We start from the raw sequence: 26,710 nt of genomic DNA on the forward strand, positions 1-26,710 counted from the left end.
CACAACCATTTTCAACTGTGATAATAAGAACTGTTTCATAAGCACCAACTCAGCAAATTAGAATGTGCGAAGGATCATGGGACTAATCAGAGGGATAAAACAGTTATTTAAAATTGCAATACAATTTAACAATATTACTGTCATTTTGATTAAATAAGTGCAGCAACAGAAATAAAAGTAAAATAAAAATCTTACCAACCCCAAACCTTTAAATGATTTATATATAAAAGAAGATATTACCTTTCAAATTTCTTAAGCACATATAAAGCCCGCTCAGTATTTTGAATTTTGTCAAAGGTGTTGTCCATGAACGTTTTCAGTTGGGTCTAGAAAGAAATATTTAAGAGCATAAGGAATCGTTTTATACAAATTCAAATTAATAAAAATTACAAAACTAAAAACATACTTACATGTAGTTCACTAGTTTGTTTACAAAATTCATCATAGTCCTGATCAAAGTCAGTCCTTCTTTGGTCCAGGAAACGGTACTGCTTTTTCTTCATGGTCAACACAATGGCCTGGACATACATAATTAGTAATAAACAGAAAGAAAGAAACAAACCGCTGTCAGCTGATTTATACATGTTATCCTATACACTTCGTCCAAAAAAAAAAAAAAAAAAAAAAAAACCTTGGCCAAGGCAAAAATGGCACAAAATAAATAAATACATAGTGGTCTTTTAATGGTATTAACCATTTATTCACAAATCACTGTTCGGGAAATTAGGAAGAATTGCATAAATACTGTAGATACTTAGCCTTTACGAAATAGCCTTCCCCAAAGCAGACAGCTTTTTACAAAAGGAAGAAGATTCAGTGTTGTCCCACTCAATGTTGATGGCTTTAAACAGTTCATGAGTAGTTGAAAAATGTCTCCCAGTTTGTTTGAGTTTAATGTGAGACCAAATATTCACTATATTGTTCAAATCTGAACTCTGACCAGGCCAAAACAATGAGCCTGATGGATTTGTTCTCAAGCCACTTCTTGGTGGCTTCTTGGAGCATTGTCTTGTTGATCATTCCTCTTTAGAAAACAACTTTTCATTTGAGGGAAGCAAGCCATTATTCTCCTGTTCTCCAAAGCATTAAATGACTTTTCACAGCAGCTAAAAAGGCTCTCTACACACTGACACCTCTTCCTCCCTGCTTCACTGTGCTAGAGATGCATTTATTATTATATATTTCTCAGCAAGACATTTCTCGGGAGCATCACCATGCAACTCTTGTTTCATTGTAATTCATCACTCCACACACAACTTCCCATATTTTGCCAAAACTTCATTCTGTCTTTGATGTTTTTGAGTCAGCAATGGCTTTTTAAGTAGTGCATTTGCTTAAAATTAGTTAATTTCCAGACCAATAATTTGTGGTTAAGACTATTAAAAGCTTAGTGTTTAGCCATTTTGGGCTTAGCCCTTTTTTTCTTCTTTGCCCATAAAATGTTTTATTTATAGAATTATCAAAATATGGAATAGGAATTGTTCACCTTAAATCTGTTATTCTGTCATCCTTTCTTCACCCATATGTCATTACTTTATTAATTAATTAATTAATTAATTTTTGAATGCTAATACTGCTTTTTTTCATAAAACAAACCCAGTATCCAGTGGCTATTAAGCTCTTAAAGGACTAAAAAGAACTATAAAAGTAGTCCATTCAGAGTGTGTGCTAAATTCCAAGTCTTCTTAAGCCATGTGATAGTGTGAGACACATGAAAGCCGTAGGCATTATTGATGTCACATATACTGTATGACATATTTAGAGGGCACAATTTTCAATAAAGACTTCTAGACTACTTTTATGGTGCCGTTATGGAAATTTATAGTTCGTGGAATATGCTTTCCTTGCCAAGGAAAGAGCAGCATGAGTCTTCCAGAAAATGTCTTCTGTGTTCCATAAAATAATTAAAGTAGTATGGGCTTAGAATAATATAAGAATAAGTAGGACTAAATGGTGACAGAATATTCATTTTTGAGTGAAGTATTCCTGTAATGGCTCTTGATAAAACAACCATGAGCAGATCTTTACCAAAAGCATTCCCAGTTGGAAAGATAAATATTCAGTCGTTTGCTACAAACAACATTCAACTGTGTGTAGAAGAACACCTTTAAACACCCAGAGGAGCAGTTTGTTGTAAAATATTAATTGACTCCTACAGACTGTCAACTTTCACAAAGAACAGGAGTTAGCAATAGATCTCTATCAGCTTTTGTTCAATTATTCAGTTCTCCTCCAGGAGCATGGGGCCCTCTGGGTCTGAACTTTGTTTCCATGGACACAAAAAAATTAGAGTGAATAAATAAACTTGTGACTGGAATAAAGAGATGCAATGAATGTTAATGGACTCACAGTACGACAATACTAGGTTAAAGCTACAGGTAACATTTGCCCTTTCATGCAAATCCAAGACCAGCCTGCCAGCCAAAATCACAGAATTCATCATTATAAAAAAATAACCACAATACTGATGTCAGATCATTGTGAAAGGGCAGTTTCTACTTTTAAGTTCAAGTTATGGCTTTAGTTCCCAACCCATACTGGTTAACACTTCATAATGAGACATGCACTACATTAAAAATAAGTTATTCCTTCACAGTTACCTCCCATTTTGTCTGCATATCTGCAGTCTGTCCACAAGAGGCAGCAGAGAGAACAAATACCACTTATGTTAACAATGCTAACAAATACCACTTATGTTAACAATTACAGTAAAAGAGAATGCTTATTGAATCAAACTTGATCACAATTGATGATTTTTTTTAATATATATATATATATATATATATGAGAAGCAGTTATTTATCCTTATGTGTATAATCTCCCCATACTGGAAATCTGAATTAAGTTCATACTAAACTATTATGGAATTACATAGATGTAATCATTGGAAAACTACAGCAATGGCAAATTGCAAATTATTCAAAAGTGTCTCACTTTAACAATATTCACCCTAGGAGACTTACACATCACCATTTTGAACAGCACATTGCAATCATCTTAATAAAGTCTAATTATAGCCCCTATTGTGTATAATATAGTTCTTGGGAATATCTTACAGTGGCTGCACAGAATGAGGTGTTTGACTACCTTTAATTAAATCTCAGGTTATACAGTTCGTTTAGTTCACTGACAAATGCCTCATCCAAATTCAACATTTATATGCCATTAAAGAAGACAACATATCCTTAATTCAGTAATTACACTAATTTCTGGGTATGTTCTTTTGTTTTCGTTGCAAACCTAAAAATAGAAAAAACAGATTACTATGTCATAGTCATGATACCTGAAATCTGGTTGCCATGGTTTCCAGTCCCTCAATTTTGGAGTCCTGCAGGGCATTGTAGGTGGTAATGGTGTTAAACATGTTTAGGATTTTGTTCATCCGTCGCTGAAACGTGTCAAACTTGCCAAAGATGTACATCTCGCTAAAGTCAAACTGGCGCTCCGATGGATTCTCCTCTAGCTTCTGCTTGGTTTTTTGGAAATACTTCTGGTATTCCTGAAATATTGAACACAAATATTTGTGTTTATATTTTATTCATTTAGACACCTTTTTTCTAAAACAACAATCAATAAATTCAATAAATCAATATTTTCAACTACTTTTCCATTACCCATTCCAAAAGAAAATGAATCACTACTTTTGAGTACCCTTTGTGTTCCCTTTCAAAAGCTACACTCAATGCTGCGCTGAGTTAGCGCTATGGGAAAACAAGTCGCAAACAATCAGGAGATGCGTGCCTCCGTGTTCACGGCCCATCTCTGATTATGATAAGCATGAGCTCTGCTTTGAGTGTTTGAGCATGGCGAGTGTGAACACTGTGAGTTGTTCTCTGTTAAAGTGCTTCACGCTCATCTCGCATATCGCGAGTCGGTTTGGCTGAGGTATTAAATGTCAAAATAGCCATCCGAGTGCTCCTCCCGTGATGACAAAGCACATGAGGAGTTGCTTGAGGTGGTCACTCATGCAGTGGCCAGATTACAGCTAGACTGGCCACAAAAGAAAGAGTAATATGTTTAATATTAAAAATGTTTAATATTCAGTTGTTTCCTGCCATTCCCCAGGACATATTTAGGATATTTAACATTCCCCCTTCAAGACGTTGCATCACACTGTGTCACAAGACGTTCCGTCACAAGACATTGCGTCACCAGATGCTGCATCAAAATTAGTGCACCTTTCTGAGAAGTTGGCAGTGTGGAACCTACTGCCAAACATATGTCCTTGGGCTTTGAGAACCGTAGCCAAAGGCTACAGAATACAGTTTGTGCACCGTCCTCCGCATTTCAACGCTGTGGTCTCCACTGCTGTGAAACCAGAACAAGAGCACTTGCTGATACAAGAACTGCAAACTCTGCTGGACAAAGGGGGCATATACAGTGGGGAGAACAAGTATTTCATACACTGCCGATTTTGCCTATGTAGAGGTCTGCAATTTTGATCATAGGTACACTTCAACTGTGAGAGACGGAATCTAAAACAAAAATCCAGAAAATCACATTGTATGATTTTTAAATAATTAATTTGCATTTTATTGCATGACATAAGTATTTGATCACCTACCAACCAGTAAGAATTCCGGCTCTCACAGACCTGTTTAATTTTTCTTTAAGAAGCCCTCCTGTTCTCCACTCATTACCTGTATTAACTGCACCTGTTTGAACTTGTTACCCGTATAAAAGACACCTGTCCACACACTCAATCAAACAGACTCCAACCTCTCCACAATGGCCAAGACCAGAGAGCTGTGTAAGGACATCAGGGATAAATTGTAGACCTGCACAAGGCTGGGATGGGCTACAGGACAATAGGCAAGCACCTTGGTGAGAAGGCAACAACTGTTGGTGCAATTATTAGAAAATGGAGGAAGTTCAAGATGACGGTCAATCTCCCTCGGTCTGGGGCACCATGCAAGATCTCACCTCGTGGGGCATCAATGATCATGAGGAAGGTGAGGGATCAGCCCAGAACTACACGGCAGGACCTGGTCAATGACCTGAAGAGAGCTGGGACCACAGTCTCAAAGAAAACCATTAGTAACACACTATGCCGTCATGGATTAAAATCCTGCAACACACGCAAGGTCCCCCTGCTCAAGCCAGCGCATATCCAGGCCCGTCTGAAGTTTGCCAATGACCATCTGGATGATCCAGAGGAGGAATGGGAGAAGGTCATGTGGTCTGATGAGACAAAAATTTAGCTTTTTGGTCTAAACTCCATTCGCCGTGTTTGGAGGAAGAAGAAGGATGAGTACAACCCCAAGAACACCATCCCAACCGTGAAGCATGGAGGTGGAAACATCATTCTTTGGGGATGCTTTTCTGCAAAGGGGACAGGACGACTGCACCATATTGAGGGGAGGATGGATGGGGCCATGTATCGCGAGATCTTGGCCAACAACCTCCTTCCCTCAGTAAGAGCATTGAAGATGGTTCGTGGCTGGGTCTTCCAGCATGACAACGACCCGAAACACACAGCCAGGGCAACTAAGGAGTGGCTCCGTAAGAAGCATCTCAAGGTCCTGGAGTGGCCTAGCCAGTCTCCAGACCTGAACCCAATAGAAAATCTTTGGAGGGAGCTGAAAGTCCGTATTGCCCAGTGACAGCCCTGAAACCTGAAGGATCTGGAGAAGGTCTGTATGGACGAGTGGGCCAAAATCCCTGCTGCAGTGTGTGCAAACCTGGTCAAGAACTACAGGAAACGTATGATCTCTGTAATTGCAAACAAAGGTTTCTGTACCAAATATTAAGTTCTGCTTTTCGGATGTATCAAATACTTATGTCATGTAATAAAATGCAAATTAATTACTTAAAAATCATACAATGTGATTTTCTGGATTTTTGTTTTAGATTCCGTCACTCACAGTTGAAGAAAAATTACAGACTTCTACATGCTTTGTAAGTGGGAAAACCTGCAAAATCGGCAGGGTATCAAATACTTCTTCTCCCCACTGTAACATGTTCCCCTCCCAGACAGACAGTCAGGTTATTACAGCCACTTTTTCCTGGTTTCCAAAAAAGATGGAGATTGCGTCCAATTCTAGACCTTTGCGGTCTGAACCGTTCTCTCGGAACATTCAAAATGTTTATAGTTAAAAAAATAATTGTGTCTCAAACTCAACACAAACATTGGTTTGTCACAATCAACCTCAAGGACGCATATTTTAACATAGAAGTTCTGCCACAACACAGGAAGTTCCTGAGGTTTGCTTTTGGGGATCAATAACGGGTTCTTCCATTCGGCCTAGTCTTGTCACCCCACACATATACACAACATGCATGGATTCAGCTCTGGCTCTGTTGCGACTCCAGGGCAACCGCATTTTAAATAACATGGACAACTGGCTGATTTTGGCCCAGTCTCAAGAGCTTACGCTTTGACATTGGATGTCGTCCTTGCTCATCTTGTATCTCTGGGGTTGGGACTCAACTTCATTGTCATGACCTTGTAAAGCCAATACAACTCTGTAACTTTATTTGCAGAGTTACCAGAAATGGACATTAGATAGACGTAATTCCGAAGATTTTGACTTCTAGATTTTAATCTTAATAAACTAACAAATCAACAAAGGGTCTTGCCTCTTATTCATGGCTCCTTGTTGGCCGACCAGCATTTGGTCCTCAGAGATAATATCCCTCCTCCCCAGCTCGCCCTCTGCGATTCCAAACAGGAGAGACCTTTTTTTCTCAGCACAGGGGACAATATTTCATCCCCAGCCCGAGCTTTGGAACCTTCAAATTTGGCACCTGAGGGGGACCAAATGAGGGATGTTGGGCTTCCAGCTGATGTTGTACAGACTATTCTAAATACTAGGGCTCCCTCCATTAGAAGGATCTATGCCGTTACATGGGGTGTCTTTGAAAGGTGGTATACTGCATGCCGTGCAGACCCAGTGCACTGCCAGATTGTTTCAGTGCTGGAGTTTCTGCAGGAAAAATTATTAGCATGCCCCGCTACTCTCAAGGTATTTGTGGCCGCCATATCGGCTTGCCATGCCCGGATTGATGGGGCTCCGGTTGGGAAGCACCCGCTGGTGAGTGAAGTGGCTGAGGCCTCCTGTTAGAGCAAAGATCCCTTCAGGGACTTTGCCATAGTCCTTGAGGGGCTAGTTGAGACCCCTTTTTGAACCACTAAAGTTAGCACCTTACAAGCTTCTGACTCTGAAGATAGTTTTGGGGTGGGGATGGCCGCCACAAAGCAAACAATGTCATACTTGGTGTGGGAAGCTATTGCTCTAGCCGATGAGGCAGGCGGTCAAGTTTTGCCACTAGGAGTTAGGGCTCATTCCACCAGGGGGGTTCCATCCTCCAGGGGTTTAGCAAGAGGTGCCCCCTTACAACATGTGATGCGGCAGGCTGGTTCTCTCCGCACAGATTAATCAAGGCATCACATTTTATGTTTGGATGTTCATGTTACTCCAGGCTCACACGCCCTCGAGTCGACATCCCAAGCTCATGTCTGAGGCTTTTCTTGTGTTTGTGTGTACACACTACACAACCTTGAGGGGTCCAGACACTTTCAGTGTCGGCGGCGTTGGTATTCTTGTTCCAATAGCACCCACACAGACCACAGGGTGAGCACCCCCTGCTGGCCTCACTAACACTTCTTCCAGCAGCAACCTAGTCCAGGCAAGTGTTTTTTTTTTGCTAGTTTCAGCCAGACGCAGTTATCATTTTCACGTCCTGCATCACATTGTTTAAATAGCAAATGCATTTGCACCCATTTGTGTGCTCATGGGCGAGGTGTGTTCAGCCGCATTGTTGGCGCATTGCTATTTTGAGGCAACTGCAATAGACTGCGACATTGACCAACAAAAACCTGGTCTAAAGTCAATGGCGTAGTATTTTTTTCGTTATTTAAAGGGCGCATTAGTAATATGCACCTATAGGCGGGTACACAACGCGCGTACACTCTGCTTATTAAACACACAGGGATGCGCATCAGTTGTAAATGATTACAATGTAAAATATTATTATTGTGTACATAAAGATTGTAATGTCTAGTTTTGGTTATTGTTTCTTGTCACAGTCATGTCATAGTCTTGTCATGTGAGTCATCATGTCTAGTGCTTCCCTTGTCTTATGTGTCATGTTCTGATTGGTTCATTGTTTCATTGTGCACCCTGTGCCTGTGTCTTGTTCAGTCCATTAGTCTTGCGTGTATTTAAGCCCTCAATCTGCCATGGCACAAGCGCAACTGGCTTTTAAAGGGAATGGGAGATGAGACTCTGATTGGCTTATTGCACGTTACGCTCAAAACACACCCATTACTTATGGGACAACCATTTTAGACCATGCGCCGGGCGCACAGATCATTTTTCCTGTCGTTAAACTAGCAAAAGTGGATTCGGACACGCCCTAAGTGCACTTGCGTGGTGCTTTTCAATTGTTAAAATAGGGCCCCATGTGTTGTGTTCAAAGGCAGTCTTCAGCAGATGAACAAAAAAGCAAATGAAGCAAGCACAAAATAATGTGAAGCTTGCATTTGTTAAATTACTTTTTTAGTAGAAAACATTTAAATAAGGTTTATTAAGATGTTTAAATCTAGAAATTGAAGTCATCCATTTTGAGGTAGGACTATTTCTTTAGGTATAATGTCTATCATGTCCATTTCTGGTAACTTTGCAAATAAAGTCACAGAGTTTATTGGCTTTACAAGGTCATGACATTGAAGTTGAAAGCTAAAATAGCTATACATAACATCACACTATCACATTAGCACATATAGGCCTGGTTTCACAAACAGGGCTTAGATTAAGCCAGGATTAAACCTTAGTTAATTTAGGACATTTAAGTAGATTTTATAAACGTGCCTTGGAACAAAAACATAACTGGTGTGCATCTTGAGACAAAACAATGGCAGTGACATATTAAGATATGTCAGTGCAAGTTGCTTTCAGTTAAAACAGCTCACACATAAATGTTAGTCTGGTACTAGGCTTAAGCCTTGTCTTTGCAACCAGAAGATGATGTTTAAGTCTTCTGGCTATGTGTTCTTGTGTTTATCTTTCCCTACAATGGATGGACATCAGAGCTTTAAAGCTTAGCAAAATCTGTCTCTTGGTAAAATGGGACAGACAGATGTAGAAGACGAAAGCTGTGGATGAAGGTTAAGTGTTGTGTTCAAAGGCAGGTTTGTTTAGCAGATGAGCTCCTAGTGCCACTGGAGCTGTTTTGTTTAGTTTTTTTTTTTTTTTTAAATCTTTTTACTTACATTAAAGGCCAAGGAAAATGTGACACATTTTGCTTTTTAAAAATGCTGTGGTATCTGGACCTTGATCAGTTTTTATAAGCACATCATCCAGCTAAATGTCACATGTACCTGATTCAAGCGAATGGCAGCTTTGAGTTTCTCAGATACCACTTCCTGCGGCTGATCCCATATGGTTACTGAGCCATTATTTGTGATATAGGCCTTACAGGCGGTGATCATTTGATTTGTAACCTAAGGAGAAAGATAATATTTCCAGTTTAAAGTAGTATGTCTTTGAAATTAAATTAACTTGGGTGTCAGCTCACTCTTACCTTGACAAAAAGGGAGGTGATCTTCTCTGAGGTGTTGTAGTAACGAGAGATGCTATGGATCATGCGGATCGCATTTATGAGCCCAGGAATAGCTTCTACCATGGACACCTACATAAGGATGCACCAAGAACACAGCTAATATCACAGGGTGTAATAAACTCTTTATTATAAACTCTTTATAAACTAGTTACTGTATAACAGTATACTGTATACTGTATACTGTACAGTATACTGAAGAAGCAGTCGAACAACAGGAGAGACCATCAGTCTTTGAGTGTTTACTTTTCCCAGTAGATTTTAGCGTGGTTCTTTGTTGCTAGGAAACTTTGTTTTATTTACTGTGTTTTACTCTGGTAAAACCATAGACAGTAAAAGAAATGGACACAGCGACCCCATTGGAACTCAATTGAGACAAGTGAAGCCCATTTTTAGCGATTTCTTAGCACTTCCTTTCCTGACGCGCAGACTCAAACCGTGCAAAGCGTTACACGGACCACGTGAGCATCCCGTCTGTCTTCTAGTAGCTGTGCCAAGAGAAATCGGAATCATTCCCTTCCGAATCTTGCAGAGACGGAGAGTGTGAGTAGGAGGTGTCCATGAGCTTGGAGCAGGAGCAACTTTTGCTAGGTATTCTGATTAATTATATTGTCATTTTGCCTCCACGTCCCCCCGATTGCCCGCGAGCTTCTCCTCCCGTCCATACGGTAATCTCTCTACTGTGCGACAGAGAGTCGCGTGGTTATGACGCAATCGTTAGCCTACTTTTACAAAAACTGCTTCTACGGGGCCATAACATAAGCTACAAGGTAATGGAGCATTTTATACATTGTCGTGTTTCTTTAGAAATAAATAATGGACAAATGGAGTCTTTAAACGCCTCAGATGTAAAGTTATTCGCTGTCAAAGTGACGCCAAAATGAATGGGAGTCAATGGGATGCTAACTGCAGGTGAAGTTCTGCTACAAGATGGCGGCACGCGGCCGACTTCAACTTCCGGTCGAATTCCTTCCCCCCTGGGTAAAACGCACGCCCACGTGGCATTTGTTTGTGTGTCGTGACTTTTTGGCTAAATAGTAGGGCGTGGCCAAAGCCAGTTAAAGAATTTATTCTACCCATCTGCTAGTACTTGTTAGAAGAAGCAGTCGAACAACAGGAGAGAACATCAGTCTGTAGGCGCGTTTCCATTAAAGATTTGCGCAAAACTTTAGCAATTTTTTCTAAATATCGATAAAAAACTCTTGCGAAATGACAAAGTTTCCATTAACCGATGTTATGCGACTAAAACGTCATTTTTTTCCTCTCGCGATCAGTCATTCCAAAAATCATGGCAACGGACGTTGGTACGTTTTTATATGTCACAGCCACGTACCGCACTTGACATTATTAAGGAAACGTAGGCGTGTTATCCAAGCATTAATGGCAAGGAAAGACCCTTATACTGGCAGTGGCGCATATGAGGTGTTTCTGGGTGTTTCTCCCTCAGATCTTGATTGTGGCATTTCTTTGAGATTTAGAATCCAGTATTTCTGTCATTCTTATATGAATTTAATAAAGAACTCTGTCTCGTATTCTGTCCAAACACACCGCGCCTTCTAAGTCAGGTGACCTGTAAATGCGCAAAAACTGTTTCCATTGCAGTTTTGCGAAATATTCCTTTTTCGAATTGCCTGAAAAAACCCCTCATGCGAGTGTAAAAACTTTTTTGCGATAAATGGGAGCTTTTGCAAAATTGTCGTGTTTCCATTGGGCGTATTTTCAATTCGCAATTTCAATTTGCACAATTTGAAGGGTAATGGAAACGCGGCTTGTGAGTGTTTAGTTTTCCCAGTAGATTTTAGCACGGTTCTTTGTTGCTAGGAAACAATTGTTTTATTTACTGTGTTTTACTCTGGTAAAATGCGCACCCACATGGCATTTGTTTGTGTGTCCTGACTTTTGAGTTTTGCTTGGTTAAATAGTAGGCTGTGGCCTGCTGTATTCAATAACGAGGTATTAGGCGTGTATAAAATTGGTTAGTGCACCGCGGCAGCCCACGTGTGAAGCCCTCATCGTCCACCGAGCAAGGACACCGACAAGGCACTTGAGTATTAATTTCTTGTTGTTTATTTAATTCTCTTGTTGTTTCCTTTCTCTTCTACACAACTTTTCATCTTATCTTTCTGTTTGTGAGCTCTCTTAAACTGTGTTTTCAAATCCCTATTATTACTAACATACGTAAATCAAATTTCACAAGTCGGAGGCAGTGCAATCCTAACAATCTGTTTACCTTCCCGGTGTCTTCTAGTACTATATTCTCTTTTTCCTATTGGTCTCTGGAATTGCCAGTCCGCTGTAAACAAAGCTGATTTCATTACATCTATTTCTAGTCATTCAGGTCTCAGCCTACTGGCCCTGACTGAGACCTGGATCAGACCAGAGGACACTGCCACACCGGCTGCCCTCTCCACTAACTTCACTTTCTCACACACCCCTTGCCTGACTGGTAGGGGTGGAGGTACTGATCTGCTCATCTCAAACGATTGGAAATTTGATCCTTTACCACCTCTGTGTGACAACAGCTCATTTGAATCACATTCAATTACCATCACTAGCCCTATTAAAAGGTGAAAGATGAGCCCTACTCTCATCCTTCCCTGAGGATGGTACTCCTCTCATAGTTCTTGGAGACTTCAACATCCACCTAGAAAAATCTCAGGCTGCTGATTTCCACACTCTGCTTGCCTCATTCGACCTCAAACGAGTATCTACTGCGGCTACTCAAAAATCAGGTAACAAGTTGGACCTTATTTACACGCGCTACTGCTCCACTGACCATACATTGGTCACTCCGCTGCACACCTCAGATCCCTTTCTCCTCACTCTCAACCTCAACCTGCCTCAGAACACAACACACACTCCTCCACAGGTCACCTTTCTGTGGCACTCTCGTGGTGTCGTGGTGGGGTGTGGTGTCTAAGACCCAACATCTAGCTACTGGAGTGCCTCAGGGCTCAGTGCTTGGACCACTTCTCTTCTCCATTTACATAACATCACTAGGATCTGTGATTCATAAACATTTTTCCTATCACCGCTACGCTGATGACACACAACTCTACCTCTCTACATCTCAGCCTGCCTGACAGACATTTCTGTCTGGAGGAAGGAACACCACCTTCAACTAAACCTTGCGAAGACAGAGCTAATTGTGGTCCCGGCCAACCCAACACTTCATCACAACTTCACCATTCAGCTAGGCTCGTCATCCATAACTCCATCAAGGTCATCCAGGAACCTTGGAGTTGTAATTGATGATCAATTGAACTTCACAGACCACATTGCTAGAACTGCCTGGTCACGTAGATTTGCCTTGAACAACATTAGTAGGATCAGGCCCTTCCTATCAGAGCATGCTACAGAACTCCTTGTCCAAGCGCTTGTTCTATCATGACTGGACTATTGTAATGCTCTCCTGGCTGGTCTTCCAGCTTGCACTGTCAAACCTCTGCAACTGATCCAGAATGCTGTAGCCAGAGTGGTCTTTAACGAGCCAAAGAGAGCACATGTCACTCCTCTCCACAACCTTAGTTGGCCCATTTATTTTAACCGTGTAGTTTATTTAAAGTGCATTTTTATATTGGCCTAATCGAAAATCATGGTTTTCATGTTTAAACCTGTTTTGTTCAGTTTGCCTAAAATAAAACACTCCTCATAAAAAAAGAATAAATAAAACAAACACATTTTTTAAAAGTTGATAATTTTTGCTTGTTGATGTGCAGGATGTACTGCTAGCTTTACTGACTGCAGAAGTAATTTTGGGTTTAATTCTTTTTTTCTGGTGGATTTTTTGTTGTTGTTGTTAGTAAGGTATTTTGAAATTGTCTTAATTTTTCATGTTTAGAAAGCATGTTTACAAATTTAGCAACCGTAGCAGAACAAGTCTTACAGGGTTGCTGTTGTACAGCGGGTCACAGAACTTCTCAAGGCTGTACAGGTACTTCACATTGTCTTTGGCCTCATTTGCTGCATCAGTGATCCTGATGTCTAGTTCTCGCCAAACCTGGAGAGACAAAGAATTAAGGGGTGAAAATTAGACCTCAAAAAAAGTTAGGTAAAAAGGTAAACTTCAACTGATAATATAAACCATCAACTAACCTTAATGAGTTTGGACTTGGCTATAATGAGAACCCCCAGCACAGCTTTGACCTCGGGGCTCTTCAACTGGTCCAGCAGGTAGTTAAAACGGGACATGCGTTTCTTCCAGTGGTCAAGCTCTGCACGGGGGCCCAGGTCATCTGCCTCTTTCCTTAGCTGGTCACTCTCTGCAAGGACCTTCAGAGCACAAGACAGTGTGATTGAAAAATGAATACAACATATTAAAGACATCACAAAGGAGTTAAAACTGAAGAAGATCTAACTTTCATAATTTCAAGAAAACCAATGCATGTAATAAATGCTATACAACAAAATAAAATGCATTTAAAACCTTTTCGATCTGTTTGATCCAGGTTTTCATGCAGGCTTCAATCTTCTCCAGAGCCTCTGTGCTATTGGCCACAGCTATGTAATCTGAAGGACCTTTCAACGTCTTCAAGTCAAATGTTTCACATTCTTGGAGGTTTACCTAGAATATTAAACAGTTTTCACAGATGTTACTTTGGGCTGGAGATGTTTCAGGACATTAGATGTTAAATGAATGTTTGAATGATTTCTGATGACACTGGAGACTAGAGTAATGGCTGCTGAATATTCAGCTCTGCCATCATGGCATCATTTGCCATTTTTTGGCAAAATTTTTTTTTATCATTCATTAGTTGGATAAAATTGTTCTGAAAGTGATTCCAATGATATCAGTCCTCTATGCCATTCTCGTTATAGTTGTGGTGTGAACTCTGCTGTATCTTTATTGTTATCGTCCTTGGTGTGAACGGGCCTTTAACCTTATCACTACCCTCAGACCTAACATTACCCATAATCTATCCCTAAAATCAGTGGGAAATGATAGGTGAATAACACTAACGTGGAAGCCTTAGCATAAACTTGACAAACTGTAAACTTGTCTCTCAAATCTGATTGGTTGATTAGAATGTTGTTCCAGGATCAACAAAGATGTTGATCCAGGAACATGTTATTGGTGAAATCACGTTCACCAAGATGAAAGATTGCAGTAACTAAATAAAGTCACAGTAGTCTTATGTGTGCACAAATCCTGTTGAAAGAACCCAAAACATTATTTTAAAATGATCTACCCCTCTCTCTACCACATTCCAAGATCTTATAAATCCGGAAAAAGGGTCTTGATGGCTGAAAGCTTAAAAGAGTTTAAAAATAGCTTCACATTTCCAATATGTCATCTGCCTGACCAAATCCACCATCCAATTCATTTCTGAGAGTCCATGGATCAATATAAAACTAGAATGGAGTGTGTACAATCCGTGAGTGTGTTTATGTTATTGTAAAAGTGTGCCTCTCTCTTTGTCCTTTTGTATTTGTGAGACCTTTTCCTGGAGGCTCTCCTGTGCCCCAGCTAACACAGAGACAAAGCTGTCCAGGGAGCTAATGAAGTCTTGTTTGACAGCCTGAGCCTGCGGGCTTGCTAGCTCTCCCCAGCCGTGGTTCATCTTCCTCAGAGTGGGGATGAAGATCTCTGACAGCAGCTGCTCCACGCTCTTCAGCAGACCAACACCCGTGGTGTCCAACATGTTGAAGTTCACATCCTATAAGAGCAAACAGAGGCAAAAGGATGAACACATACACAAGAGACTTGTGTTGTGGTTGTTTTGATGACATATGAGGCTCTAACTGAAGCAAAACAATACACACAGCAAATGGTAATAAAAAAGAGGTTTTGTTAACCTTAATAAAATGTTGTCAATGTCAGAAGTTCAGTTAAATATTATATAATTCATTTTATATGAGGTTTGTCTTGCAAACCAAACTTCAAGGCATGTTAACAACATGATTTTGTAATTTCAGCTGTATGACAATAAATTGGTAATTGTTGAATACAGTCGGGATTATTTTAAAATCTCCATGTGGTTCCGATATTTGATGCTACTTTTCATGCTAGTTTAATGTATGTTAGATGATAATCATAATATTTCTGGTTAAAAAAACAGCAACTTTTGTGCCTCTAATGCTTTAAAAAAAGTCATAAGAATCCACTGTCTACCCATATGGATGTACTAAAACATACTAATGTCTTAAGCAAGAACTATGTGAAGAGAGAGAAAAAAAGACATTGCTATTGACATGGTTAACAGATGGTGAGATTTTTCTGGGAAAACCTTAGGGGCTGCTTTTCAGACATTTTCTCTTGTTTCTCTTTACCCTGTGGATATTCTCTGATGTGACAGCCTTGGAGGTGTTTGCACGGGTGAAAAATACACAACTGCCAGTGAGGGCCACATCTGTGCCTTCAGTCACGAAGACCTTCGCTTTCTTACCGCGACTCACTGAGGAGGATACAGCTACCAAACAAAGACACAAAGACAAGTCGATCATTGCTGAAATCTTTTTGCATGTCTGGTTTGGGCGCAGTGTTATAGAGTCTAATGAGAATCATCATTGAGAATATTGACAATAACAAACAAACAATTAAACAACATTACTGGAATTTTTCATTCAGTGGTTCATTGGAAAAATGTGCCTGTGGCGACATTTCTGCAAGCCATTACATTACATTGCTTCTAGCATATTTTGCAACACTTTTAATGTGAAATATCCAGTGAGCAGCCTTAAGAACTTGAGTTTAGTTTTATCAATGAGCCAATAGGTTGATTTATTTTTAATATTACTTTTTTGAATTTGGGGTGAATTATGACACGGACATTATTGTGAGATTCGCAGGCTTTACTTACCTGTATCCACAGGCTCTGTGTCTTGGTAGTATAAAATGAGGTGAGAAAGGCCATCAACAGCAAAGAACTGCTCCATCCGCTCAATCTGAAAGATCAGACATAATATTGTTAAAATAAAACTTGAGTAATCACTATACTAACAAATGCTAGCAATCTGTGATTTCCTGACTATAAAATGTTAAGAACATGCTCTTCAAAACCTTGAAGTATGTATGTGGAATATTGTTAACCTGTGTGCCCTCCAGTATCGCATCTTCAACTTCAGCCTTCTCCAGACCCACACAAGAGGACACAATGCTGAGAACATAGTCATGTCTGCTGTCCAGTTGTGCTCTCTTGGCCTCACGCTCTTCCTTCAGCTTTTGCTGTGTGATAAGAAGATGCACCCAATTTAGAGTAGGTGAGGAGTCTTATAGTCACCATTTGACCATTTATGAAATTCTGTTATATATGGTTTATTAATCTCCAATAGATATAGTAGGACACTGTAGTATTGTAAGAGTGCTTTTGATTTATTCCAGAAATCTTGAAAAATTTAACCTCAAACTAGGTAAAACATTTATCACATATCCTGGAATAAAGATCCATGGCCTTGACCAAGTTTTATGTGTGATAGTAATGACGTTTTTTCTCTTTTTAGAGAGAAAAAAAGTTTGATAAACCTGAACTAAACAAATTAACGAGAACTAAAATCTTGGAAAAATTGGGGTGAAATTGTGATCTTCAATCTGACTGGAAAAGATGTGCTCCTCTGTGACTTTTTTATTATTATGATTATTTCCTTGACACCAAATGTAAACTGAAAAATCTATGGAAATGTTTTAAAGGATAGTAATGACAGCAGAATTGGGGACAGTGATACTTTGTTCACAAAAATTTTAAATTAATGGAAAACATTTTTTTAGAGATATTGGAAAGTATCACTTTTATAATACTGATTTTGACACTGATTTTGGAGCTGAAAAGTCTAAATGGAGTAAATAAATATTAAAAATTTAGAAACGTAAAATTTCCAGCAATGCTTTATTTTACAGTGTCCTTTTTACACATTACATGTAGTTATCAAAGTAACAACTATCATTTATGCATAATTACAAGTCACCTTCATTTAGTTCTTTTAAAGATTGTTTCAAAGCAGTTTTACAATTATAATAGGAAATTAAAGTAAAAGAGATTGTTTGGCTTTACAGCAGCTCTAGAATAAAGTTGTCCAAGATTAAAGATAAAATTGTCCAGCTAAAGTTAGTTTTGATTGATTTACTTCCGTTGCAAAGATCATTAGTTATTAACTTAGGGGCCGCTAACACGACACCGTTCTAACAGAAACCCTTAACGCGCTCCGGCCCACTCAATCGCACAACAACAGTGCCTGGTGGCTCGAGAACGCAAACCTTGAAATAAGTTCCAAGCCTTGAATAATTTTGAAAAAAAGTTTATCTCTGCACAAACTTCAAAAACGCAAACCTGTGAAAACGCTGACGGCGTGCACATGCGTATTACCTGTTTAGTCTATAGGTATGCGCGTTAGAATATATATGTGCGCAGGCGTGTAGTCTTTCTTTACAAATTGACCTCAACAAATTACTTGTCTGGCCTTAAAAATCCTAATACAGAATTATGTATCGCTTCCACGTTGCCATGTGAACTGAAATTATTTTGACAACGTTTTATCTGTACAGAGGTAAAGGGAAGGGAAGGAGGCCTTCACAGGGAATAGACTATGACACTTAAGGACTGCGTTGTCGTTGTGTCCAGATGCAGGTCCTTCATCAGATCTGGATACGGCCTGGATTTGGCAGACTGCGGTAAACCTCGGTATAAACAGAGAGACTAATATAAGCGTAGACAGCATCCTTCATATGATGTAACAAGTACATCAGGATTTATGGGAAGTGTTCCCTGTTCCGGCTGACCTAATCTATGCAGCCTAACATTGAATTATAGAAGTTTATAATCTGTTATGTGTTTGCTAGGTCAAAGAGATGTGTTTTTTAGTCTAGATTTGAACTGACAGAGTGTGTCTGCTTCCCAGAAAATGTTAGGAAGACTTTTCCAAAGTTTTGGTGCTCAATAGGAAAAGGATCTACCGCCAGCAGTCGATTTTATATTCTATATTATATTATATTCATTCAACTGGCCAGAATTTTGAGATTGCAGTAGACGTGAAGGACTATAATGCGTTAAGAGCTCGCTCAAATACTGCGGAGCTAAACTATTTAGTGCTTTGTAAGTAATCAGCAATATTTTAAAATGTATACAATGTTTAATAGGGAGCCAATGCAGTGTTGACAGAACCGGGCTAATATGGTCATACTTCCTGGTTCTGGTAAGAACTTGAGCTGCTGTGTTTTGGACCAGCTGTAATTTGTTTATTAAGCATGCAGGGCAACCACCCGTAACAGCATTACAATAATCTAGCCTTGATGTCATGAACGCATTAACTAATTGTTCCGCATTTGTAATTGAGAGAATATGATGTAATTTATATATATTTTTAAGATGGAAAAATACGGTTTTACAGATACTAGAAACATGACTTTCAAATGAAAGATTGGTATCAAAGAGCACACGCAGGTTCCTAACCGACGAAGAAGACTTGACAGGGCAGCCATCAAGTGTTAGACAGTATTCTAGGTTATTACGTGAGGAAGTTTTTAGTCCAATAATTAGAATCTCAGTTTTTTCAGAATTAAGTAGTAGAAAATTACTAGTCATCCAGTTTTTTATATCAGCTATGCATTCCGTTAATTTTGTGAATTGGTAAGTTTCGTCAGGGCGTGAAGAAATATAGAGCTGTGTATCATCAGCATAACAGTGAAAACTAATGTCATGCTTCCTAATGATATCTCCCAAGGGTAGCATGTACAGAGTGAACAGCAATGGTCCAAGAACTGAGACTTGTGGTACTCCATACTGAACTTGTGGTCGATAAGACATCTCTTTCTTTACTGCTACAAACTGATTTAGGTAATTTAAGTATGATTTAAACCATGCTAATGCAATTCCACTAATGCCATGTATCTTAATGACAAAGATGAATTAATGATATTAAAAAGAGGATATATGACCTCTGGAAGCATCTCTTTCAATAGCTTAGTCGGGTCTAACATACATGATGTTGTCGATTTAGATGATTTAACGAGTTTAGAAAATTCTTCCTCTACTATAGCAATAAATGAATCAAGTCGAGTGTTTTAAATAACCTTCTGTGATCTGATTTGGCTTCAGATATAAAAATCAGACAGAAAATATATTATTTTATAGTATTCTGCACAATGATAAAGTCTATATCAATTAGCATTACATTACAAATATAATCTATTATTATGAAAATACCTGACATGGCTCGAAGAACACAGATAAATCATATATCGTTGCAATCATGTTTACTGTCTCCAAAACGTCTTTATCTGCATGTTACAGCAATCTCTGTTATGTCAGGGATTTCTTGGAATGTCACATGACATGGCTCTTCTTCATGTGTTCCATATATGGACTAAATGTGCATATGGCGCCCTAAGGCTGCCTGTGTGTATTGAAAACACAGTAGGCCTACATCAGAGTTTCCAGCGCTCATAATGATTACATCAGCACATTTGGGTATAAATTCAATAAATATTATTCCTCTCTATAGAAATCTGACATAAACCTATGAGAATCTATCAATATGTCTCCAAATCTGCACATTTTTGAGCTAAAAGCCCTGAGGGACGTTGTTTTGTGAAGCGCTTTCATGACGACCGGACAGAGTTTTTTTTCTGAATGGGAGCGGCTGATGCTCATAATTCATATTAAAGGTATTGATTAATTTTTTTATTACATAACTCCTGACACAAATTAATACATAACTGTCACTATAAGTTCCTCAGAATAAAATAGTGGTCAAATACTGAAACTTGAATCTTATATCTTTTAAATGATGTATAATTTGTCAAGGTAATAACATTAAATATAATGGTAACTTTTAACTATTTAAACAAAGAACGATTCAGTGCGTCGGCACTCTGGTGATGCTTAACAGGTTGCTTAACGTATTTAACAAATTCTTCCTCTCTAAAAAAAAAAAAAAACTCTAGTTTTGTTACAATTACATGCAACTAACCCTAAACCAAATCCTAACCCTAGTATGTACATGTAGATGTAGTTTTTGTTGTAGATTAATATTACTCAGGTCGTAAATGAATAATTACACTGTAAAAAGGACACCTTAAAATAAAGTGCAACAGAATGTTCTTAATAAAAGGAAAACAATAAAAAGGACAGATTACTATACTGAAGCTCTTTTTGTTAATACATTCTACAGGACAGCAAAGAACTGAAGAACCACAAATATTTAATTCAATAATATAAATTAGGACATATTATGCACAGAAAAAAGATGTACTAAAGTCAAAAGATGTTGAGTGTGCTGAGCCATTTTTAAATATATCAACGCAGTTTCTTGACACTTTGACTTCTTAGACTAACTGAGTTCTTGTCTCATTGAAGTTATGTCTCTCTCAACATTTAAATCTGAGCACAAACAAATGTTACAAACTGTAACATGATATACATTTACATACAGTGATATACTTTTGATATCCAGTTTGGTACATTATTGAAGAAACAGAAGAAAATACCAATAAATTATTTATATAAATAAATAAATAAATACAACCTCAGGAAAAGTAAGAAAATGAAGCATCAGAACATTGGAGTCTGGATACATACTTTAAAAGCAGTGATCTGGCTGTTTGAGATTATCGACGACAGCACCTCTGGTTTACATCTTCCAGACTTCTGTTCATGTTTGTTATCCATGAGATTTTACATGTAAAGATTGTCAGACTATCATGTAGCTTTATCATCATCCAAGCAGACAATCAGTCCAAACCCAGTGGATATCGTTACATGTGTATATCCAAGTGTAGAAATTTTGATAGGCAAGTCTCCAAGTAAGAAAATCGTCATCCAGACTGGACTGCCTTAATCATCTGTTTAAGTGACCTTCACAGTATAGTCCCCACTTTTCTCATGACAGTAAAAGCTGAAATGTTTAGGGTCTTTTGTACAGAATAAAAGAAAGACAACTGAACAAAGCCTTAAATGGGCAGAGCAGACTGGGCCCCTCGTCGAAGCTGTGAGAGACAGTAAAAGTCTCTTGGCTGGGGTGCTAGGTAACACTGTAAAAAACAAAAATGAGCCAATAAACTAAACAACATTTTGTGGGCCGGATACAAATGCTCAAGAAACATGTTCGTATTTTGATTGAAAGAAACTATTCCAAGGGCCACTTTCTTAAATAATTGTTTACTGTTCTGATATAATGTAAATGTCAAATGTCTAATTTCTACTTTACAATAAAATTGTAACCCAGCATTGGAATCACACCAAATGTAAATTGTGATAGTGATAGAAAAAAAAATCCATTTCAATCATCAGAGGCCTTTATGGGCAAGACATGATAAAACACTTTCAATTAAAATAAATTGTATGTATGCCCTAAAAAAGTATTCCTGTTCCGAAAGAGCCATGGATAGTAGGGAAAAATCATGCTAAATACAACTAACCAGCACAGACAGACAGACAGAACCACCCTGGGGTACATGTTGCCTCAAAATTTAGATTAGTGGGGTGTTCAATATTTTTGAACCCCTTTTCCACCAAGGCAGTGCTGGTGCCGGTTCGGAGCCGGTGCCTACTCGCAAACCAGTTCTTTGTGTTTCGACAGCCAAAGAACCGGTTCTCGGCCAGGAAAATTGGTTCCAAAGCGGCACCAACTCTTTTCTGGACTAGAACCGTTCTTTTACCACGTCATGCTTACGTCGGGGGCTGGGGGCGGGGTTATTGTCGAACTTCTTCTCGAACGTAACCTCCGTCTATAGTTATCCAGACGAGCAGCACAAATGTGTTCTAAACATCTTCTTCTGACCCCAATATAGGATTGCAAAGCCAGGAGAAACATTTGCAGAAAGACGATGTAGTTACATTGTAATTGTTATGCTTGAAATTGGGAAAGCCAAGACGCATGGCAACGTACACAGTGACGTAACGACGTCGTTCGCTGGGCTCTCTAGTCAGTGGAAAAACAAACAGGTTCTGAGAGGGTTCGAAAGTTGAACCAACTTTGAACCAGCACCAGTTCCGAACCAGTTCTTTTTTGGTGGAAAAGGGATATATGTAGCCTATTATCTACAATTTTAGAAAAAAAAAAAAGGTTCTATAGAACCCTAAGGTCCTTGACTCTATTTTAAAGAACAATTTATGTCAAAAACGTTCTCTAAGGTGAAAGGTCTTAAATTATTGCATAAAACTTTACAATACATTTTTTCTAAGTGGTTAAGTATGTTTGATCCATAAGATTTAATGAAAATGAATTAAAACTAAATCCATAAAATGATCCCATGATGGGAACCCCTAAAAGGTTATACAAAGTGCCTGACAGTCGGCAGAACCCTTTAAGGTTCTATTTAGAACCTTTTCTTCTAAGAGTGGATGGTATTGTAATTGTTGTTTTAACGATGTGTATGCGAGTATGTCACTCATAAACAAAACAAAAACATGTCTTGAGAGTGTGATATGAGCCTATTATTTTATTAATATTAAATATTAACTATATATAGAACTTAATACTCATGTGCACGCCATCGGCATTCTCACTGGTTCGTGTTTTTGAAGTTTGCGCAGAAAGAACTTAAGAGTTTTCTTTTAAAACGGTGTCGTGTTAGCGGCCCCTAAGTTAATAACTAATGATCATTGCGACTGAAGTGAATCAATCAAACTAACTTTAGCTGGACAATAACTTTATTCTAGAGCTGCTATAAAGCCAAAACACTTTACTTTAATTTCCTATTATCACTGTAAAGCTGCTTTGGAACAATCTACATTGTTAAAAGCGCTATTTAAATGAAGACGACTTGACTTGACTATTAGAATGCAGTTGGAATGACTCCAAAAATCTATAGATGTGGGGGCAAAAAATGTCCCTGTATGAGTTTTTGTCTTATATATCATATGGTATATTTAAACAAATGTGACATTGATTTTAAACAACAGTTCAATAAATAATATTAATAAGTTAATATCATGAGTTACATTTCAGACAAAATATTGTAAATGTTGTCTGTTTTTGCTCTATTCCGCCAATGAAGTAATAATATGCATTTTTGAAAGAATCTGGTGAGTCATTCATAAAGACAGTCACAGTTCATTCCTGAATAAAATCAGCTGTTTGAATGACCAAATTCACTCATGATTTACTCATAAAGACAGTGGCATTAAGAAAACATTAACCTCTTTGCATTTTTCAATTGTAAGCATTAATGCAACTTCAGATGCAGCTTTTGTACCACCTCTTGAGTGCAAAAATGTCTTGATTTGACTGGAAACATCCCTATAGCGTCTCATTAACAAGAACTTCCAGGCACAGGAACAGTTTCTTTCCACAGGCCATTTCCCTTCTGAACACTTAACATGCCCCCCAAAGCATATGCCTGTAAGTGCAATACTCCCACTGTCTAGTGCAATAAACTCAGGTGATATTTATATCTATATTATTCATACTACTCAAAATACTGTAAATATGTTTATAATCTGTAACATGCGCTAGACTCCCTCTGTCTAGTGTAATATTCTCTAATTCAGGTGGTATTTATATTATTCATACTACTCAAAATACTGTAAATATGTTCATAATCTGTAAATGTTTATTCAGACTAAACCCAACTGTGACCCTACTTTTTTACTTTTACTATTTTTATTTATTTTTTATATATTTTCATTCTTAGAATTTGTATTACTATGTTCTTGTTGTATTTGTATTTGTATATGTGCACTGGAAGCTTCAGTACCAAGAAAAATTCCTTGTGGGTGCAAGCACACTTGGCAATAAAGCTCTTTCTGATTCTGATTCTGATTCTGATTATTATAGTTGAATGCATTGATTAATTGTACGAATTTGAGATAAAAGATGATCCATACATTTAATCCGGTTAGGGAAAAAATCCCCATAAGGCTTAAAGCTACACTGTGTAGGATTTACTCCAATCTAGCGGTGAAATTCTATATGACCAACTGAATATTACTTTCTAGCCCCTCCCATTCCGAGGGTGTTTTAAGTCCTACCGGTGGCCGTATTATTTCAAATCTGCCGGCAATTGCGAGTAATCTCCCCCTCGCATTCGTCACGGTGCCACTGAGTGTAAAAACGCGAAAGGCGAAGCTTGAATTTCCAGGTATGTCCCTCTTTGTCTAATGTATTTTCAAGATGGAGGCGTACATACATACATGTTCATACATACATGGCATATGTATGTATTCTAAATGGCAGATTATACACTTACGAGAATACTTAATTAGTTGGTTGAAGTGATTACTCATTAATGAGAACATATCATTTTGTGTTTTGCTAAAAATCAACTTAAAATATTACACAGTGTAGCTTTAAATGTCCCTGGAAATCAATTTAGGGGACAAATATTGACCTTTAACTGAAAAGTGAATTCTTGTCATTGCTTTGAATTAACCACCACACACACACACACACACATATATGTTCAACCACTAATTATTGAGAAAAAAATACCAATATTTTCTTTTCAGCCCTTGATCATCTTAGGTTTTCTATTGGCGTCACAAAGTTGTTCCTTTTACAACATAAGAGACTGCAGGTGAGATAGGCGCCTGGGAGACAGATAAATAACAATCTGGAAGACAGATACCAGCATTCAGCCCATTTAATCTCCATGACATCGTACTGTCCACATGCTTTTCTCATCTACCACAACTCTTCTGCTGTAGGGGTGACTGGTATGAGCTTAGCTTATAGCACTGCATTGTTCATGCATTTTATCCTGGTGGTGAGCTTGCTTTGAACAAGCCCAAAACACTACACCTTTTAGATGTTTCACTTATTGGACATGGACACAATCAGCATTTCAGGTCTAGGAACAATAGATAAATGCATAAATTAAGCATTGGCAACTGTTGCTTATTATGAGATATGTCAATGTGATATGACCATGATCACATGCAATCACATGCAAATTATTAACAGCATGCCTTCATCAGCATTTTCATAAGTGAAAACACATCACTTTTTGTCTTATCAGTTTTTGCAGTCTTTGCATTTCATGTCACTGGAGATCTTGCAGTGTTACAGCATTTGTGTTGGTATAATGACAGTACGATGGTGGTGTGGGCACATTTAGTGAAAGAATGTGTAAAAAATGGAATAAATAAATAAAATAAATAGTAAAAGTTATAATTTATAGAATTTAACTTTATTTCTACTTTTTAAACACTGGTCAGAAATCATAAGATTAATCACAATTATTTTATTCTATTGACAGCCGTTTTACCGCTCACTTTTGTGTCAACGGAAACTAAATATTTTCCTTATAATAGCTGAACAAACTACCAGGATTAGTTTCAAGTTGACAAAACCAAACCAACCAAATCAGGCTTTGTTGGTGCCATATGACACTGATCATCAACTTTCTCTCTCAACTCAGTCTTTAATCCTGCCTTCATGGAGCATGTGCACATGAAAGTGTGACATCAGTAGCGAACAGCCAATCACATGCCTTGAAACAGTGAACATAGGAATTGTGATTCACTTCTCGCAAGAGAATCAGCGAGATTCATTTCTCTCTTCTGCTGAAGATTAAGAGACGCCAATGACGTCAAAGCTATAATGTAATTGTTTTATTTGGCATACACAAACGATAATGTAATTCCAAACCCAACAAATTCTGTGATTGTCTGTCTTCGAAACACTATTATATTTGTACTATTCACTTTTGAATACCATCCATTGTAAGGGGCATTAGGAATGGCTTGAGAGTGATTACGACTGACTGGTCATCTGACTGGTTACCAAAAAGATGTAATTTTGAACCCTGAATGAGGTGAACCATGAAATCACCAATGTGCCCTGATCAAAACAATTAACCCCTTAAAGGGACTATATGTAGAATTCAGAAACCCTTTATAGCTACACCTAGCCATTAGGTAAACTGCAGCCAGCAACTTTTGCTTGTGGTCGCATACGTAACGTACAAGAGACTGAACATGATTCAGTGCTCCAATATACTCACGGCAAAGTAATTTTTTGTCCTGCGCTTAGAAGTAAACAGAAGCTGGAAATACCTTTGCAGCTATAAACTGTTCACGGACATTCAGACAGCATCCACGCTGCTAAGAGCGACGTTTAGAAAGAATATGTGAAAACTGTGTGCTTTCCTCCAAAAAACAAAATATACACACTACAAAAATGACCCTAGTGAAAAAAAAGTATACTTTATTGTATTTGAAATATATTCCCCTTTTCAATAGTACATTGCAAATATACTAACAAAATTTGTATTATC

General features: G+C 38.3%; 1 protein-coding gene across 1 annotated transcript in view; it reads right to left on the minus strand.

Moving 5' to 3' along the window:
- Positions 1-26,710, minus strand: part of dnah5 (dynein, axonemal, heavy chain 5) — a gene marked incomplete at its 5' end in the record, with an annotated part of 169,651 nt that overhangs the window by 134,564 nt on the left and 8,377 nt on the right. Inside the window, 12 exons of the mRNA XM_084435539.1 lie at positions 241-326; positions 411-518; positions 3,284-3,499; positions 9,323-9,445; positions 9,526-9,633; positions 13,448-13,561; positions 13,657-13,833; positions 13,988-14,125; positions 15,000-15,218; positions 15,832-15,971; positions 16,362-16,446; positions 16,592-16,726. Coding sequence (XP_084291665.1) covers positions 241-326; positions 411-518; positions 3,284-3,499; positions 9,323-9,445; positions 9,526-9,633; positions 13,448-13,561; positions 13,657-13,833; positions 13,988-14,125; positions 15,000-15,218; positions 15,832-15,971; positions 16,362-16,446; positions 16,592-16,726 — 1,649 coding nt within the window. The remainder of the gene's footprint in view (positions 1-240; positions 327-410; positions 519-3,283; positions 3,500-9,322; positions 9,446-9,525; positions 9,634-13,447; positions 13,562-13,656; positions 13,834-13,987; positions 14,126-14,999; positions 15,219-15,831; positions 15,972-16,361; positions 16,447-16,591; positions 16,727-26,710) is intronic.

This window comes from Rutilus rutilus (genome assembly GCF_951802725.1).
Source record: "Rutilus rutilus genome assembly, chromosome: 17".
In the NCBI taxonomy this organism is placed as follows: Eukaryota; Metazoa; Chordata; class Actinopteri; order Cypriniformes; family Leuciscidae; genus Rutilus; species Rutilus rutilus.